The following is an 18,938-nucleotide window of genomic DNA, read 5'->3' as shown; positions in this document are numbered from 1 at the left end:
AGTAAAATAATAGTAAGTAGTAATGAAAATCTTTGTTCGACAAATTTGAATGTCATTTTTACTTTGGTTGTTATTTTTGATGAAAAAACTGGTTGCGCGTTGGTATAAAGACTATCACAATTTATTTTTGTATATTTATCATTGTGTTTGTTTGTCGCAGGTGAAAGACATATGCAACGAACTTGAAGTACGAGTGCTCTGTCACAAGATCCTTCAGAACGTGTCCATACTCCTCGACGCCGATAGAGGCTCTCTGTTCCTGGTGCAGGGAGAAAGAGCGTCACCCAACCCTCAAAATGGAAGGTCAGTACCATATTATTATGTATGATTTTTTTTATATCAAAGTTATGACTTGCGAATCGGGTAAAAGGATTGACCATCTTCGCGCTATGAATTTCGTTTATTTTGTACAAACTGCCCTGACTGTAAAACTGAAAACGTCCTACTTTATATAATTCTGTTTTGTGTCTATGCCTGTTATCTTATGTGCTCTTATATATCGTTATAGTCCTACAAAAGTAATCTGATTATCCTTTTGGGTAAGGATACTTTCCTTCCACGAATTCCTTTGGTTTTTAAACGTCTCCAGGGAGTATCGTTCGTTACCCGATCGAAAAGTTGATCGCAATAGCAACCTGGCCACTTAGACCGACGAGCCAATGGGAACGATTGGCTGACAGTTTGAATAAACTATCTGTCTCCTGGGCTTCACGCGCAGTCTTGCTACAGAAACTTCCAGCAACTTTGGATTAGCTCCAACTTACTTCAAAGCTAGATACAGAAATATTTCTTAATGCATTGTTTCCTTCAGAGAAATTGTTACCTCCGTAATGAGTTTGTTATTCTCGGTACAAAAATAAAACATGAAGTGAAACATCTTTGTACAGCGCAATTAATTGGAACGCCACTAATTAGAAAAGCGTACCACAACAATAGAGTGAAAAAGAACCTTTCCAATAAAACGTAGAAATCGAAATGAGAATTTGCACTTGAATGCAAGTCGACCCGTTCGTAATCAGAATTTATTGCTTTAGGAACGAGTTTGTGCCACTGCAAACGCTGAGATGGATGCCTGTGTAATTCCAGCGAACTTGGAGACGTTTAGATATACAGCACTATATCTCTCTCTCTCTTTTTAATGTGTAAAAAACTGATGTCAGAGACAAGGAAGACAAATGTAGGTGGTAGATCGTGGAAACGCTATTTCATGAGCGCTTCCATAAATACGTCAGTACATAAAATTTGATGGTGCACCAGCTTTCTAGATTCACGACTGCAGTATTTCTGAGCTATTTTACTACCGGCTGACATTTATGCGATCCTTGATTCATATCTAATGAGAATTCTAATGAAGAATAGATTGCTAGAAAGCGTCCTACGCATTATGTTACAGAACTTTTATTCTTTGTTTAAATAAGAACGTAATTCGTCTAGACCGAAGACGTTGATCAAACTTTTCAAATGCTATTTTAAGTACCCTTCAAATTATCATAGGAGCATATACGTATGTATTATCGTGACTTGATGTCTCTCTGGCTTCATCGAGATCGTTTCGTTTTTATGCAAGTTCATTAAAATTTTATTTGAGGCTCTCATGCAAATATGCAATGTTAATTTACTTTTTTATTCGTTGTTCGAAAATTCAGTGCATAAAATGTGTATGCGAGGTATATTCGATACACTGTTCAGTTTAGCCTTGCTCTGATTTCAGTGCCAGGATTATTTTACGTGCCCACACAATCTCTCACTGACGTCATACAAAAATGTCTAGCTTTTAGATTAATTTCTTTTGTTCTGTAGGTGAATGTGGTATTTGGTTAAACATGTGACTCAAGATGTATTTAGGAAACAATACTCAGAAATAGTAGGAACACATCATAAACTATCACGGATTTGTCAGTCTTCTCAATATATTTCCTTGTCTTCTTTAGATGTCTTTCATAGAATTTTGTTAGGAATAAAAAAACACCTTTCTCCGTTATAGTTTTCATCGACACGTACTCAAGTTGTAAGGAAACTATTGCAATTTAATGACGTCTAGACTCTCTGAAGACTGAAGGGTCAAATTTAATTACGAATATTAATTTTCGACGTCTCGGGTCAACGGCCTTTAGTTATTGAACCTAGGTACTGCCGGACTGCACTACTACTGCACAATGTGCAAGTAAAGTGAAGTTTATAGCCATTTTATGATCTCAATGTAATAATTATGCTAATGCGGACGATGAGAGAAAAGTTCATGAATAGAGAAAATACTTTTTGCAAATTTTATTGAAAGTTATAGTGTTCAATACTACAAGTAAATTCTTACTAAACTTATCCGGTTGTTACCAGTTTCTCTTTATATACCGCAGTTTAATTTTCTTGTTTGAGAAACAGAGATTAAACGCTGTGAAGAATTGCTGTCTAGAAGCTAAATGAATACCGTGACCGTGCATACTAGTATCAAACCACTAGTATAAACCGTATTGATGGTCTCAGAGCTAACGTAATTTTGTACTACTTCGTATTCCGCTAAGCGCCGACGGATGCACTTAACATATTATTGACAAAGTTCATAACAAACATAAACATGCGTTGTGTATTACAAATGTATTCTCTAAAGATTTATTCATGATTCGTGTTGCGATGTCAAGGATTGTTGAAGATAGTTAATGACCTTATAAACATTTTGAATACAATATTAGGACTAAATGGACATACTGAAATTGATCTAAATTAGTTTCTACAAAATTTTATAGCTGCTTCCCTTTGCTACATAAGCGGAACTTTAACCCAATTCTAACGATCCTCGGGCGCGAGAAAGCCGTTTTCCTTAGTATAAAAAATAGAGTTGGTTTAGAACATGTCAATGTTGGCTAGGCTTCAAGTACGTGCTTCATTTTGTAGATAGCCTTTATACGTCTCTTAGACATTCCAAGTATCACATAAAATCCCGCTTAGTTCATCTGTGGTACTTTTATTTGTAATACGAACTCTCGTTTTATGTTCTCATTCACGTTTACGCGTATGGTGGGTGTTAAAAGCAAAAAAGGCTTCATACGTGGTGCATATACTTTCTTTATGCGACCTCTATATCGAGCTCGAGTACAAAAGCATTCATAAAATATTTCTAGCGCTTTCCCGTTCTGCACGTATAATTTTTTCTTCGAGTTTCAACGGCTCCAACCCCTTTGAGGTTTTTCTAAAATGGAATTTCACATGGAAATTCATTTCGGAGAATACGAAAGGTACTTTGCTATTAGCGACCGCGGTTTTACGGTGTTTAGCGTACTTTTGCTTTCCCTTTCACGAGACAAATAAAGTTAAGCAGGGAGAATTGATTCGCTATAAAAGTCGCTTCTCCTAATGTATCGTTTATTCACTCGAAGGTTACAGTCCATTAAGGGAATAAAAACAAAATAAATGGCTAGGAAATAATATCAAGTTATCGTATTATCGGGCGAGGAAAACAATTTTCTTTTGCATTATCTGTGTGTTTAACGCGCGCTTCTAAAAAAGAAAACTAAACGCTTCTTAGTTGCCGAGTGGTAGTGTCAGGTGGAGAGAATGTGCATGTAGAATAATAAATAAATTCTTGAGTAAATTAACATAGTTCGTGTATGGTTTTAATAGTACAAGTTGTTTTGAACATTTAGAATACATTCTCCCATAGAAATACCCCAAATAGCACTCAAGTGTGTAAAATGGTAATTTTATGATTGTTAATTGTGTTACCATACAGTTTGTTAAATAAAATTATTGAGCACAATTTACGAAATTCATCACGAATGTACCAAAATATTAGGAGAGCACATTTTTTATACTTGTAATATTTTGTATGTATTCGGTATTTTCGTGACGAATATAATAACATCCATTATTGGAAAGTTTTAAGGGCTTAAATGTTTGCATTCTTGCCACCAATACGCTAGTCCCCTGTAACATGAAGCCTTAAATCTAGTAATATAATGTGAGTGTCACTACACTTTTATACCGCTTTGGGACGAAGCGGGAAGGAATGTAAAACCAAAAATAAACATAGTTGCTTTCTACTCATAGAGATATAATTTACTATGAAATGCTTTTAAGTCATAATGCGAGGTGCATCTGCGCATATAATTTATTGTATAACTGCACAAGTGCATACATTTTGGCTGGTAATTTTGACTGTATCGAATCAAATTGTTTACACGTGTAGTGCGAGTTACTTTTGCAACATTATGTGTACTCAGCAGATGTTCATAATAATTCAATTAGTTTTTTTCTTTCTATAAGCCTGATTATATTACTTGGAGTAAGACACAGACTGCTTTTAGTTAGAGTAGTTCAAGGGATTATTACTTAGTTAATTTTTAATTTCGTCGAATTTGTATTGAAAGGCGGAAATGTTCAGGCATATAATTTTACCCGATATTTAATCTTATTAACCAGAATAATTTAGCATGATCAGCAATCGAACACAAGAGCCCACATAGCGGCTATCTGTTCGCGAGATAAATCACTCCCCCACGGGAGGCTGAGTTAATGTGAATTACCGATCTCCAGGCACAAATGCGTCCTCGATATCGCAGTTAACATCAGCCTGTAGATAAAAATGCGTGTTCTCATTAATATATTGCTGTTTGTATCGGATACGCACAATTATGTTGCGACCATTTATTTTGTTAATAAAAATACTCGTGTAAAATTCGACAACACCCTAGCGTAATGGGGCCGGCGTTACTGTTATACAGGGTGCTGTTTATTTGATTCCCAGAAAAAAAGATTCTTGTGTGAACCATGGTTAGTTGTTCCGTGCTTTGGATGTGTTTTTAAACTACTTTAATAATGGCGTATGTAACTACATTATTAGTGCAAAAGTGCATTTGTCATACAAATAACACAACCATTGTGTGTTCGTTCAAATTTCTGAATTATAATTTGGTTTTCAAAAGCAAACTATGTAAATTGCAGTGCAAAACTTGTTTGTCTATGCTTTTGACACGAAATGCTAAGATACCCTCGGGGATTCTTTCCATGAATCTTAAACAGTGGCAATTCCCGTATAAAGCAAGTTAGTTGCATATATAGACTTGTATAGCGAAGGTTTGTTTAGGCGCTCATTGTCTTTTTAGCAAAAATTATAGACGTAAATAATTTTACAAAAGACATCTACATTAAGAAAATATGTTACTACTCGTTATTTGATTAATTTCAATCCGATACTGTGATGTCCCTTATATGCAGTAACCAGAAAATCAAAAACATTTACAAATTTAGTCGATTTTCAAGTCTACTAAAAACTTGATGCTATCTACGTAGTACAGCTTGACATATTGATAATGCATTTGTATACGTGTCTCGTAATACTGTTAAGTAAACAAATACATTTTCTTACGCAGAAGTGTCAAACGTTAATACGTCAAAAGAAAAACCCTACCATGACGTAAAACGCTTAAGGCTTTAAAATTCCGTCCTTTCTCCTATAAAACGTTATTTCAGCATAGCACAACTCTGCTAGTAGCCATTAAAAATAAACTACTGGACCTTTCATTGTAATATTGTACAAATAAGGGCGCTTCCTTTGTAGACAAATTGTATGTAGCAGACAGTTTGCCTTCAAGACACGTGTAAACTTATTAGGTACTAACTTGATGGTTAGAATGCTACACTTTGAAGAAACTGATAGTTGATGTTGTTAAGCGTTATTGTTCATTATTGTGTGTTTAAAATCATTTTATACGTGCAAAATGGTTTCGTGTTCTAGTCTTTTCTACTCGGTAAAAATCAAGCAAAATATTTCCACAAACACAACGAACGCCTAGTTAGAACGTCCTTAGCAAAACAGAAACTTTTAATTAAAGATCGCGGTTTCCATTACAAAGTCAAGAGGGAATCATTTGCTATGTTTCATCGAGAAACAATCGCGGTACACGCTCGAATAACAAGCTTCTATTAGCACATCCGATCGTAATTAGGCTTTTAATGAGAATATCGTAATATATTGTGTTACATTGTAATTTTAATTAAGTAATGGATGGTAACGACGGACGTAAAACCGGTATTATAATAATATGATCTGCACCTCCATATTGAAGTAAAGACTCATAGCAAAACAATTAGTATGGAAGAATTTTGTATAATCCATTTGGCAATCGTTTTGAAGAAAGCCTGATAGTCATCTTCAATCATCATATTACTAGAGTCTGTACTTACTAATAAATCGAGAAAAGGAAGCATCAAGAATATATTGCAATCTCCTACAGTTTTTTCTTTCTCGCTTTGGTTTTTGTCGCAATTTTCTTCAACGCTTTCGTATAAAGTACTTTACAGTTCTGTGATTGGATTTTACGGTACACCACTTCTCAGCGACTTTCAAATAGTTACTTTTCAAATATTATTGTGAATACACAGCTGAAATCAAAAGCTTGTTCTACTCGAAATAGAATCGTTTACAAAATAAGTGCCATTTATAGAGTTCATAACATGATCTGCAATAAGGATCAATTTATTTTTATTTTTCCCATTTAGACGTGCCTCAGCACTTTTTGATGTCAATCGATTGGAAAAAAGTAAAAGAAGTAATCCAATTTGTTCAATTATTCATTTTTATGTCGAATTAAAATTCATACTTATGGTATACGGGTCTGTTGAAAGTATTCTTTAGAATCAAGTACCTATACAAAAGACAATGACTAGATTGTTGTATAGTTTACTTTTACTTGTGTAGTATTTTTTAAGTAGACTTAAGGCACAATAACTCGAAATAAAAGGAATAGTCTTAAAACTGGTTTGATTTTAGAAAAGTAAAGTTAAATATAGCAACAATTATTATCTACACGATGCATTCAAGTTAACGTCGTAATATGGCAATAGTGTCAATACTCTAAATCACAAGTCATCTTCAACTACCTGCCGATATCTACCAATACTCGTGAACGCGACGTTGCACAAGTTACTGTTAACTTAAGCGGTGACGAAGCTGCACTTACCAAAGCAATTAGGGTTACTAAACCGTTATTCCTTCGACGGATGGACTTCGTTTGCTAAAATTACACATTCGCAATGATATTACTGTTTTTTGTCCGACAATCTTCATGGCAGGATGAATTTTATTCTATCATATGCAGTTATTTAAGAACTTCGAATCTTCGGTAAACAAACAACTCAACTATGAATTAATTTTAACCTTATAATTTTAATTTAATTTCTCTAGTCACTGCCTATAAGTACAAGACATGATTTAATGTATGTAAGTATTCCGTTATAAATAACTCAACAATATTTTTCAACTTAAATTAAACCACAATCTCCCAAAAACAAAGTCAAATTAAAAAAATACTCGTAAAATGTGTCGTGAAATACACATGTCATGTAAAACACTCTCTCATTGTCCAATAGTTAGTAGCGGGTGTCCCGTAGCGAACGTATATGACAAATGTAACATCCACTTTGTAACTTCGAGTGTCGAGAGACACAAGACACAAAGCCTTTATTTTAATACGACCACTTTTTAAGCAAAAAAATTATGATTATTACCTTTATAATAAACGTGTGTTTATCTAAAGATAAATGTCTACTCATTTTGTTACGATATATATTACTTATTGCCATGACATATATTCAGTACATTCGATAGTGTGCTACGATTCCCGAAGGGCGGCGACAAATGTAACGTCCCGGCTATAACTCTGTGTCGAGACTAGAAGCCACACAGGCTTTGTTTTCATGCAGCCTTTGAGCAACGATTTACTTTGACAGCTGTGATTTGGCAACGCTCAAACTGAATTGTTTTATGCACGTTTTGAACACATTTGTGTGTTGGAATAACGGCTTCTCTATTGAAGTTTATTATTTAAAAATATTATACTTACTGACATGTTATTATTTTACCCGATAAAATTTAATGAAATTAACGCTCAAGTTTCTTAGAACAGTGTAATAGCAAAAGTAATTTGCAGAGGGAAAACGTGATTAAAAACGGCGGTTTTAACAACCAAGTAAATGAGTTATTTAACAGTCGCCCGCATGAAACTAGAAGTACTTGAAACAAATCTTTATGGAACATCATAAAACTGTGATCTACATTTAAAGCTTATACGTATATTCTGCAAAATATTCAAGGTAATGCTGACCTTTGCGTTTTACGAGGCGATGCACAAAGGCAGTAAATTAGCCGGAATTTCTTCGCCATTGTGCTGCAGCATCGAAGGCGTAAAAGTCCAACAGAACTTTGTAGTTATTGCCTGTTCAATTTAGAGGCCATTCAGCCAATATCTGCCGGAGAATATTTAAGATCTGGCACATAAGCGTTAAAATGCGGGTATCGAAAGCACCCGGACGCCCAGGGGAAATGTCCGGTCTCCAAGAGTTTCGTGTACCATTTTCGGTTAACGGTTAACAGCTTGCCAACTAAGCTTTGTTTTAATGTGTTTTGGATGCCTGAATGGGAAATTTTATTAAGTACTTTAGTGACTGCGGTAGTTCGATTAAACTCTGCACAGTACAGAGTAATTGTATCGGCTATGTTCGAGAAACAATTTGAACAAAGTAACCGAACAGGCTAACGTAGATTGATTGTTCCGCTTCGGTTTAGTTTAAAACAGTTGAGTGTGAGTGTTGTAAATTATGAGCAAACTTTTCACGGTCACCGCTGACCCTTCACAGCCGATGTTGTAAAGAGTCAACATTCCGGGTTAACTAAATGTAAACTATTGTTTAACCCGTTTACAGCGTCCCATTCGAATAAACACAGTTTAACGAGCTCTATATTCTCATTGTAGCTTGTCGTGTTAGTTTTGTTAATCCTGCAAAGAAATATGTTTCTTTGACTACAAAGCTTTTACGTTGAAGGTAAAGAAGTCATAACGAATGCACGAGGTACAGTGATAAAGCACGGAATTACTGCATTATTGCGCAGTAGTGCTTGTTTTCTTATTGCATTGCAGCTTTTGATATTAGTATTGATGAGGAACGTATTGAATTTCGATTGTATTTATTATTCTGTGTGTTATTCTGTGTGTAAGTGTTTGTGTATGTATTATTTTTCAATATTGTTTATTTTGTAGAGATGAATTGCTGCACTGTATAGTCAAATCTAGTTTATATAATTGTAAGTGTTATTGTTTTGTTTCACTGACTTTATTGACAGCTTCTGTTTTTACGCCGCTAAACCATTACCTTTGTTGTAAAGCGCAATTCATTCCGACAAAGATCGTTTTCTGATTCGCACTTTCAACTCAATTGCATTGCTAAGGATGCAAGTAGAGTTTAATGCAATACAACTGAATGAAAATATAATAAATTTCCTTTGTTCTATTACCAAGGCATTACCAAGGATGGAAACCATTTCAGTATTTTAGTTGAACAAGCAGGTTACACCAAGTTAACCTTAAAAAATCATGCACTTAATCATCTTTCATTGGGATTTGCTCAATTTATTGGTGACAACCGAATAATAATTCAAGTTCAGTAGATTTTGAGTGTATCGCGAACAGAGAGTCAGACTCAGCGGGCGACTTTGGTATTTTTATTTGAGAGCAATCAATAAATTACAATCGTAAGATGACTTCGTTACGGTTACAAGTCAATCTTTTAACTACGGCTTGCTTCACATATGTTCAGTTCGGCATTAATCTCCCCACCCAGGCGGGAAGACTGAATTTGTGTCGATGAACGTTCGCTGCGCCTGAATAAAGAAGAATTGTGATGATCTGACTCGAAGTTACTGCCAGATCGACACGAGTCGAGCAAGTCCAGTAATTGCTTCGAGTTTATGAATACTGCCGAACCGATCATGCCGACCCGAATTTGTGTGTAGCAAGCCTAAGTTATCTAAATAGCCAAGATCCTTGTATCTGCAATAATCAAGTGTACTCACGTCTCATTCTCATCCCTCCAAGGTTTCATAAATCCGCATGGAATAATTAGGAGAACAAAGCGGCTTGCGAAATTTACTGTCCACGCCTATATAACAGTTGGCATCAACCCAATACACTAAAACTTATTTATATGTACATATTGTACATGTTGTATGGGTTTTGCATAAAATATTGTGTAATAAGCTTCGCTAGGTCGGCGTGCGTGATAGGGTTTGTTACTGGAAAATATAAAAATACCGCAGAATTTTGACTGCTGACTTGCTTATAAATTTAAGAGTTTGCGACGTGATAGACAAAAATAATGATATGTGAGAAAGATTTTTTGTTTGAAGTAGCCTGTACCGCAGAATTAGATCCTATTGAACCTTTTAAAAATATTTCAAGTCACTGCAGTATCGTGTTACTATTATTTCAATAGTTGATCTAATTATTTGCGAAACAATTATTACGGGAAATGACCCATAAAGTAGAGTAAACGATCACATTATAATTGGCTTTATAGCCCTATATTGTACAAGAAGTACGGAGAACTTAAGTTTAAGGGCAATAAAATTGTTGTCAACGATTATACACTATACAGAGAATACAGTTCTTGAAAATACAACTTTTTGAGTGCACTTTAATGCGGAAAAATGCTGTAAATAATTCACCTTATTTTTATGGATAACCCTGAATAAATGACCGATATCGCGACATATCACACCACAGATTGCAATCTATATATTTTCGGCTATGTACCCCACATTTTCATCAAAAGAGCGGTCGAGAGCAGGCCACGCTAATTAATTAGCGCCACGTTAATACATATTGATGTATGTACGTAAATTAATTAAATAATTATGCCCATCAATAGCCGTTGGACGTTCAATAAGAGGACTATTTACTTTGTAACAATAGAGTATTGAATAGGACTGATTGTGTTCATATGTATGTACAATGTATATAGTACTAGCTGACTCGCGCAACTTCGCTTGCGTCACATAAAAGGTCAAAATTTTCCCCGGCTTCTGTATTTTTTTTTACTGGTACTCTGCTCCTATTTGTAGTGCCGTGGTGATTTATAGCCTATAGCCTTCCTCGATAAATGGGCCATCTAGCACTGGATAATTTTTCAAATCGGACCAGTAGTTCCTGAGATTAGCGCGTTCAAACAAACAAACAAACTCTTCAGCTTTATAATATTAGTATAGATAGATGTTCGCATACCTCGTGATTACGTCTTACAATAGACACATTAGTTAGTAGTCAATTAGAGGCTATGCTATTAACAATAAGGCTATTGGTTCGGGCGCTAACATGTAGATACTGTTACAATGAACTTTGGAAATCGCGTTGCCTTCTTTGGTCCTAGTAATACGATCTATTGTCATCCCTTGCGCAGTAAAAAAATATTGCTACCTTGCTAATCAGCGACAAATCCATTATAGGTTTATGTAGCTTTTCTTAGTACAAATTATAGAGGTTATATTATTAGAGGTGATATTTTGAACAGCCAGCTTAAGAAAATACGCGGCTCTTATTACCAATAGAACTTCTAGTGAAATGGCGTTATTTTTAAAATTCTATTTGTTTTTGTTTATATGTTGGGCCGTTCCATTACATACGGCCTATGTTTACAAATCCTGCATTCCAACAATCCTCCTCATAATACCCATATAATATGAGTGCCATTTCCATAAAATTATAACATTATATCCGACATGTCTGACCTTTGTTGTATTATGTTAAACGGTTACAATATGTGTAACGCTGACAGCGCAACTTACGACCCATTGTCAAGGGCAAGGACTGCTAAGATCGATGACAAGGGACTATGTTACATACAACATTCATTCCTTATTATCTATACTAATATCTATACTAATATTATAAAGCTGAAGAGTTGGTTTGTTTGTTTGAACCGGCTTATCTCAGGAAGTACTGGTCCGATAGGAAAAATTCTTTCAGTGCTAAAAAGACCATTTATCGAGGAAGGTTTCGGCGATATAACATTACGCTACGACCAATAGGAGCAGAGTACCAGTAAAAAATGTTAGAAAACCAGGGAAAGTTATGACCTCTTACATATATGACGCAAGCGAAGTTGCGCGGGTCAGCTAGTTTCTTATATATATGTTGTATTTGAATCCAGTCCTTGAGACAGTCCACTAGACAGATTACTCGAAAAAGACTCGAGTATTTTTTTCAATTGGTAACGAAATTACCGAAATCTTTCTTACAATTGATTGCTCAGAATACTTACTCTTTTTTGCGAAAGCCATTGCAATTTCTTTTATTTACAAGTCTAGCCCCTAGTAGCATTATTATAATCGCATTTTCAATAGTGAATTATTTCTCTCTTCTTTATGGGAAATAAGTTCTCAGAAGTCGAGCAGATGCCAACAAAAATTATTCCTAATCCCGAACATCGACACCGGCTGAATAGTAAATGAAGAGTGACACTTAAAACTTTCCCTTCACTCGCGAATCGGGTAAAACACTTTTATTGGGCGACCTCTTCAGGGTCAAGGATACGAAGTTTCCCGAACACCCACGATTTACTCCGAACGCGGAAATCATAACGAAATGAAACGAACAACCGATGAAGTTTGAAGGGTCGTATCCTTTCTGGAATGTACTCATATTTGTCATCGTAACAAGGATTTTATTGCCGTACTTATGTTATTGCCTCCTTTATCGCATATTCAGTTGTTGAATATTATTTCGTATATTAGGTACTTGAAACCGATATTTTGTGGTGGTATTTATGAGATTTATTTTTCTATTTTAGATATTTTTTTATGGTTATCATTTTTTATGTATTCGTGTTTTTCATAGATAAAACATAATCTAAAAATTTGTTCTTGGAGTAATTAAAAATTTCTGTGTCTCTCTTGTATTGACATTTTGAGATTATTACATATTTTCTTGCAGAGTTATATAAACGAAAAGGCGTCAATATAAACAGTTTATTTACTTAATGCGAACATGTGAGCCGTCAACGTGTTTCTCTTATAATGCTTATCCAATTATTCAATTTCACTGAACGAAAATGAAGTTACGTGTGTAGTCGCCACTTAAGCCTCCCCGCCTGAGGGTTTATTGAGTTTGAGTGAGCTCTTAAACACGAGGTTTCCTGGGGACTCCAAGACTCACTCGTGTTACTTCATTGAAAGAGGAAATCGCACTAGGTTTATTTGACCATTAGAGTGGCAGCGAGAAAATCGAACTGGATTTAAAAGTAAGAGCTAAAGTATAATTCTAAAATTACACATGCTTAGATAACACATATTGAATTGAAGATGCAACGAACTGCATCTCTCACGCGAGAGTAAATACTGTATCATAAAGTTAGATTAGTTGTCAATCCAGCCCGTCTTCATGTCGTAAACTTCAGACTTAGTCACGAAACATTATCTAAGATACACATTATTTCGCAACTGACGAGGTGCCTGAAGCAGCTACTGCAATCATACTTATTTGAAAATAATTAAACAGTGCTCCAACATTCATGCTTCAACTTAATGCAATTTTATAAACCTAATAACTGTCTGCCTTCGTAGTAATTTACTGGTGGAAATAACTGCAGCTAAAGGTATTACCGTATTCCATAATAAGAAGATAATCTCATGTAAATTGATACGAAGTTAGTCATATAACAGTTGAAATGTCACGTGTATCGTGTTTTACGTAGACGTGGGCGTAACCACATGCGCCAACGACATACGGCTCCCGAGGTTTTATTAAACGGATTCTTCTTCCTATTCGCCGATTGGAAAATTCCCCGGGCGGCGGCGCTGGGAATTCGATTATGCCTGTCGTATGCCTGTCTTGTTTGCTTGTCTCCCCCGTTGATAGTAATGAAATGTAGTGAGCCGCTTGTAATTCTATCCTCGGTGCAAGGGAACTGACCTGTCGGCTAATATTCTTATTTTCTTCTTGCGAATAGACTTTTTACCGTTAATGTGTTCTATTGTTTTTGAATTTGTTTTAATTCTGAAACTCTAAGAATGCATTAACTAATACAAAGCTAGATATATGTATACAACCAAATAGTTGGTGCGAAGTTTCCTACACAGATTAGTGTTCAAATTGAGTCTCGAAAGTAACTGTTTGTTTAATTTCAGGTGTTTGGTGTCGAAACTGTTCGACGTGTGCTCAAAGTCGACGCCGGAGCAGATGGAACAGTTGGAGGAGATTCGGATACCGTGGGGCAGCGGCATCGTCGGCTACGTCGCCGAGAGCGGCGAGCCCGTCAACATACCTGACGCGTATAAGGTTAGTTGACACTTGATACTTCGGAAATTAGACCATTAATGCCCGGTTTCTGAGTACATTTAGCGGTAGTTTATCCATTTAGTAGTGTTTTTTTATATGAGTTTTAACGCTATTCAATAGATAAACCACAGCTAAATGTACCTCAGAAACCGTTACAATGTGAATCACGGCGAAGCGCTTGATAGCAAACTCTGAAAGAGATATACTGTAGATAATGCCTAGAAAAAAAAAACATCTAATGGCAATCCATACCCATACACGTATTACAAAAGTGTGATGAAAACTGTCTCTCTGTTTATACGTTTTCACAATGAATCGTACCTACGCGGATTATAAACCACCAAATATAAAAAAAAAATTGGGTCGATATCATTGAACAAAGGCAACATTACAAGATATTAAATTTGTGTGCTCTCTTTTAAGACAAAGGACCTGATTGTAAAAGTAATTTCACAAATCGATAGCGATCAGCTATCCTTGATCACATAAGCTACTTCTTATTCCGGGAAATAGTGGGAAGATCAAGGGAAAATGCGGCACGATCCTGTTCTTAAAGTTTACAGAAACCTGTTGCGTTGCAATATGAGACTGGAGTTTTTAGAAGCCTACCAACATTCAAAGAAAGTAATAATGGTATTTTTAGTGACTAAATGGAATGTGGAAAAAAAACGATTAACTGTAAGACTTAAGCCAGAGAATTAGAAAGCTTTAATAAACTTGTCTTATTATCGGAATAAATTTGTGATTATTCCGATTTTTAGGGGTAGGTACATCTTCTTTCTTTCTTTCTTTGATAACCCATATCTGTCCCACTGCAGGGCAAGGGTCTCCTCCCAAACGAGGTACATCTGCTAATAAAAAAATGGAAATGGAATGTCGTTTTTTATTCAATCTAATTTAAATAAAATGTTAAACAAGTTAAAATAATGCACTATATTGATTCAAGTTAACATAGTAAATGCAGATAGACTAAAAAATTTATATCCGTGCGACTACTATATTACGCGACTGCGGTCCAAATTAATGACTAAGTTTATATAAAAAAACTTGCTACGGGTATATGTTATAGTCATTTTTTACGACTAATAATTACTATCTTTTAAAGTTAGTAGTTTCATTTTTAATATCCGTTTATCATATTTTTATATTCTAGTGTATTTAAAAAGCTGCCAAGCTCAATTATCATATTTTTTTCCACATAATAAGACCTTGCTTTATTCTTGACAGACGACGTTTATAGACCTTAAATTAGTTTTTTCATTTATTTCTCCATGAGTATAGTACGATAGTACATCAAACGCAGGGTATATTTTGAATCTCATCCAGTTTTAAATTGTGTTTCGCCCGTAAACTTTATGACGAGTGAAATAAATTGCTTTGAGTGTCATTGAAATGTCAAACACGTTCGCGTAAAACTCACTGTCATTATTTCCCGCGTGTGAAAACTTTATTAGCCACAGATTGGAGGATGTACTATGCTTTTCAAATAAAATATACGTAGATAGAGATGTTACAGATGCAATTTAAAAAAAAATCCATTTACATTTCTAAAAAAAATATGTATCTATCTGCGTTTTCCTGTGAATTTAGTACCAAAAAAGATTTTGCAAATTTAATGGTAATTCAGGATGATGTCTGCCAATATTCCAACGCTTTCAACTACTTATTTGGAAACATTTTTTACATCGTGATATAAATAGAATTCCTATTAATCTTGATTTTAAAAGGTTGAAGGCAATTTGTCACAGAAAGTTCAATCAGTACTGCGACATACGAAAGAAATAGGTTGTAATTCATGTCAATCGTTCTCTTACAAAAAACCTCTTAGTCGTGAAGTGAAATGTGCCTCTTATGTGCCTATAGTCTTGCCTGCCATTAGCTTAGTAGAGTAATACAATCCTTGTACGGACCACAAACAAAGAAAAAGTTTTTTCCTTTCCTTAAGTATCGTTGTAATAACCGCCCACATTAGGATACAAACGATTGTTTAAACCAAAAGCGAATCAAACAGGTAACACGAAGAAATTACATTTGGAAAAAAGCAAAGATTTTCCGAATGAAAATTCCCGACTACTTTAGCTAACGAACATCTGACGTAATTAGCAGAAAATTCATGAAAGGAAGTTTTCTTACAAACAGTGTATTTGCGCTCCTAAGACGTGTAATGAAAAGAGGTAAACACGGCCCGCTTGGAAGCTATTTCGTTTTACCGTCCCACTTGATTCCTAAAATAACCTGCGTAATGAAAATCCGCATTTTAAGAATGTTTGGAGACCTCGCAGTACAAAAATAGCAATTTCATCTCATAATACATTCATTATTTTATTTTTAAGGTCCCGGGAGAAAACGGATTAGGTTTGTCTACATATTACCTGTTCGGTTTTGGAACACAATTGCCTTAAAAGTAAAGATCGATTATGATCTATCTGTAAAGATAATTATTAATATGGATATTTTGATGGCATTGAATTGTGTTGTTAAAAATTGTTTATAAATACCAAAAATAATAATATTCATTGTGTAGTCGAAGTAATGTCGTTTATGAAATAGGTCATTTCTTAGTAAAGGCCGAATACTAAAAAGTCTCTCAATTTAGTTAGTGTAATTCTCATAAGTGTGTCAGGACTGAAATAAAAAAAATGGTAAGCTTAGCATTGAAGCGTGCGGGGTACGGGATACGTTATATTGCGGACAATAAAAGATAATAACCGCATATTTTAATGCGCAAGTCCTAGAAAAGCCAAGGTAATCGTTTATAATAAAGTTCTTGTATCATATGCGTACACTAACAGAGTGGGTTATAAACACAAAATATTATTGTACCCACTCAGTCCTCTCATGAAATATATGATACGTGAAGCAAAAAAATGTTACTGTAATATTCTTTTACGAGTGGTCATTAAACAATGACAGGAACAGGGCTTAGTTCGCTATTCCTTTCTTAACAGTTACTATGGCCGATACAAGGAGAGTTTGTTCAGGTCGACATTTACAGCCGACTAGATTTAGCAGTCAAATCAACAATACATTTAGATGTTATAAATAAAAGTCCATTAAATATAGTGGAAGTATGATTTTTCGGGTACACATGTTGACGAAATTGTGAGTGTAATTAAATCTTTGCCCGGGTTTTAATGTGCGGAAAAATACTGAAACGCGTCGAGTGATCTGTAATTTTGTTTTAATATATTAGTATAATGTCTCCCGATTAGAAACAAATAGCAAAACATTTATATGAATAAAAGATTTAAGAGTGTGTACGTAAAAAAGTAAGCTAAAGCGTTATTTGCTACAAAAATTACAGGTATGAAAAAATAATCGGTCAACGTTAATAATTTTCTAAAATTACACCACAATTATCCTAGAAGTGTCTTTTAATATCGTAGATTCATCAAACTAATAGGTTCACGTACTACGTAATAACAGGATAGCTTTCATCAAAGGTGGATTAATTTCACTTTTTTCATCATGATTTTAATGGGGTCGATTGACTTTCAAATGACGTAGCCGAGTGCCTTTAAGAGTTCATAATTTGTTATTAAACGACTTTTGATCTTCTACCTTGTATTTTATGAAACTGGATGTGGCTGATACTCGACACTTGTTTATTCAGACCACGTTCTGTGATCGTCACTTCTTGAATATCTATACTAATATTATAAAGCTGAAGAGTTTGTTTGTTTGTTTGATTGTTTGTTTGTTTGTTTGTTTGAACGCGCTAATCTCAAGAACTACTGGTCCGATTTGAAAAAATCTTTCGGTGTTAGATAGTCCATTTATCGAGGAAGGCTATAGGCTATACATCATCGCGCTACGACCAATAGGAGCAGGGTATCAGTTATAAATTCGATTTTCTGATTTATTTTATCACGGATTTTTATTACATTGGCTTCGATGTATGTAAATTTTGGGTGCGTACGTAAAAACGTTTGCAAAATACCAGTGCTTTATATTTTTAACATGCCAATTCATGCAAATTGTCCTTTTTTTAATTGCTTTTAAATAAAATTATCAACATATTTAGAACGCAAAATCCGCAAACTAAAGCACTTTCTAAGCTGTCAAAATAACGTTTGTTTTATTCCTTTCATGCATTTGTATCTCTTATTCACCTGCTTTAAATCTCCACTTTGAAATAAAATCGATGAGTACTAAAAGTGCGCTTATAAAGCCTAGCAGAATGTCAGACTGCATTACTTTTGGTTGATATATACAGTTGCTCTTTGCACATGACATTGATAAATAAAATACATTCGAACATTTTTCACCAGACAATAGTTCTGTGTTTTATCACCTGCCGATTTATATACGCGCATTTATTTTTTCACGGTCGCCATTCGTCAAATGATCACATTAAAGTTGATGTACCATATTTTACAACTGGCCAGACATCTTTGATATAATTTGGACATTTATTTATGAGATATGTGTAGAAAAAATATTATAAAAACTTTAAATAAAAATTCTTATTAAGAGATCAAAGACCAGAGTATAAAGACATTCGTGTCAACGATCGTCAGCTGGTTTTATCAGCAGTGCATTGGTTCTATTCATCAAGTGATTTGATAGTGATATTTTTATTAAGTTTTTTACATAAGTCATCTTCCTAACCACATTTTCTCAGAACTGTCATCACTCTGGTCTTATTGGAAATATACACACAAGAAATCATAAAGCCTAGTCCATGGGTTGGTAAAAGGTCTCTTCATATTGGTCTAATACTGCCATTTCCAAATTAGGGATTTGCGACCACACGTTTGATCCCGACAGTGTTTGTATCCTTCTTAATAAAGCGTATTACAGAAAGGTCATCTTATTTGGTAATACGAACCCTCGATG

General features: G+C 34.8%; 1 protein-coding gene across 9 annotated transcripts in view; it reads left to right on the top strand.

Annotated features, from left to right (window-relative positions):
- The window catches only part of LOC142979590 (dual 3',5'-cyclic-AMP and -GMP phosphodiesterase 11-like), a 217,211-nt gene that overhangs the window by 165,745 nt on the left and 32,528 nt on the right, over nt 1-18,938 (top strand). For all 9 annotated transcript variants that reach the window (XM_076124611.1, XM_076124609.1, XM_076124607.1 and 6 more), the window contains 2 exons: nt 161-303; nt 13,949-14,099. In XM_076124611.1, the coding sequence (XP_075980726.1) occupies nt 161-303; nt 13,949-14,099 (294 nt within the window). The remainder of the gene's footprint in view (nt 1-160; nt 304-13,948; nt 14,100-18,938) is intronic.

This window comes from Anticarsia gemmatalis, chromosome 16 (genome assembly GCF_050436995.1).
Source record: "Anticarsia gemmatalis isolate Benzon Research Colony breed Stoneville strain chromosome 16, ilAntGemm2 primary, whole genome shotgun sequence".
NCBI classification, from domain to species: Eukaryota; Metazoa; Arthropoda; class Insecta; order Lepidoptera; family Erebidae; genus Anticarsia; species Anticarsia gemmatalis.
This window is presented reverse-complemented; position numbering and strand designations above follow the sequence as displayed.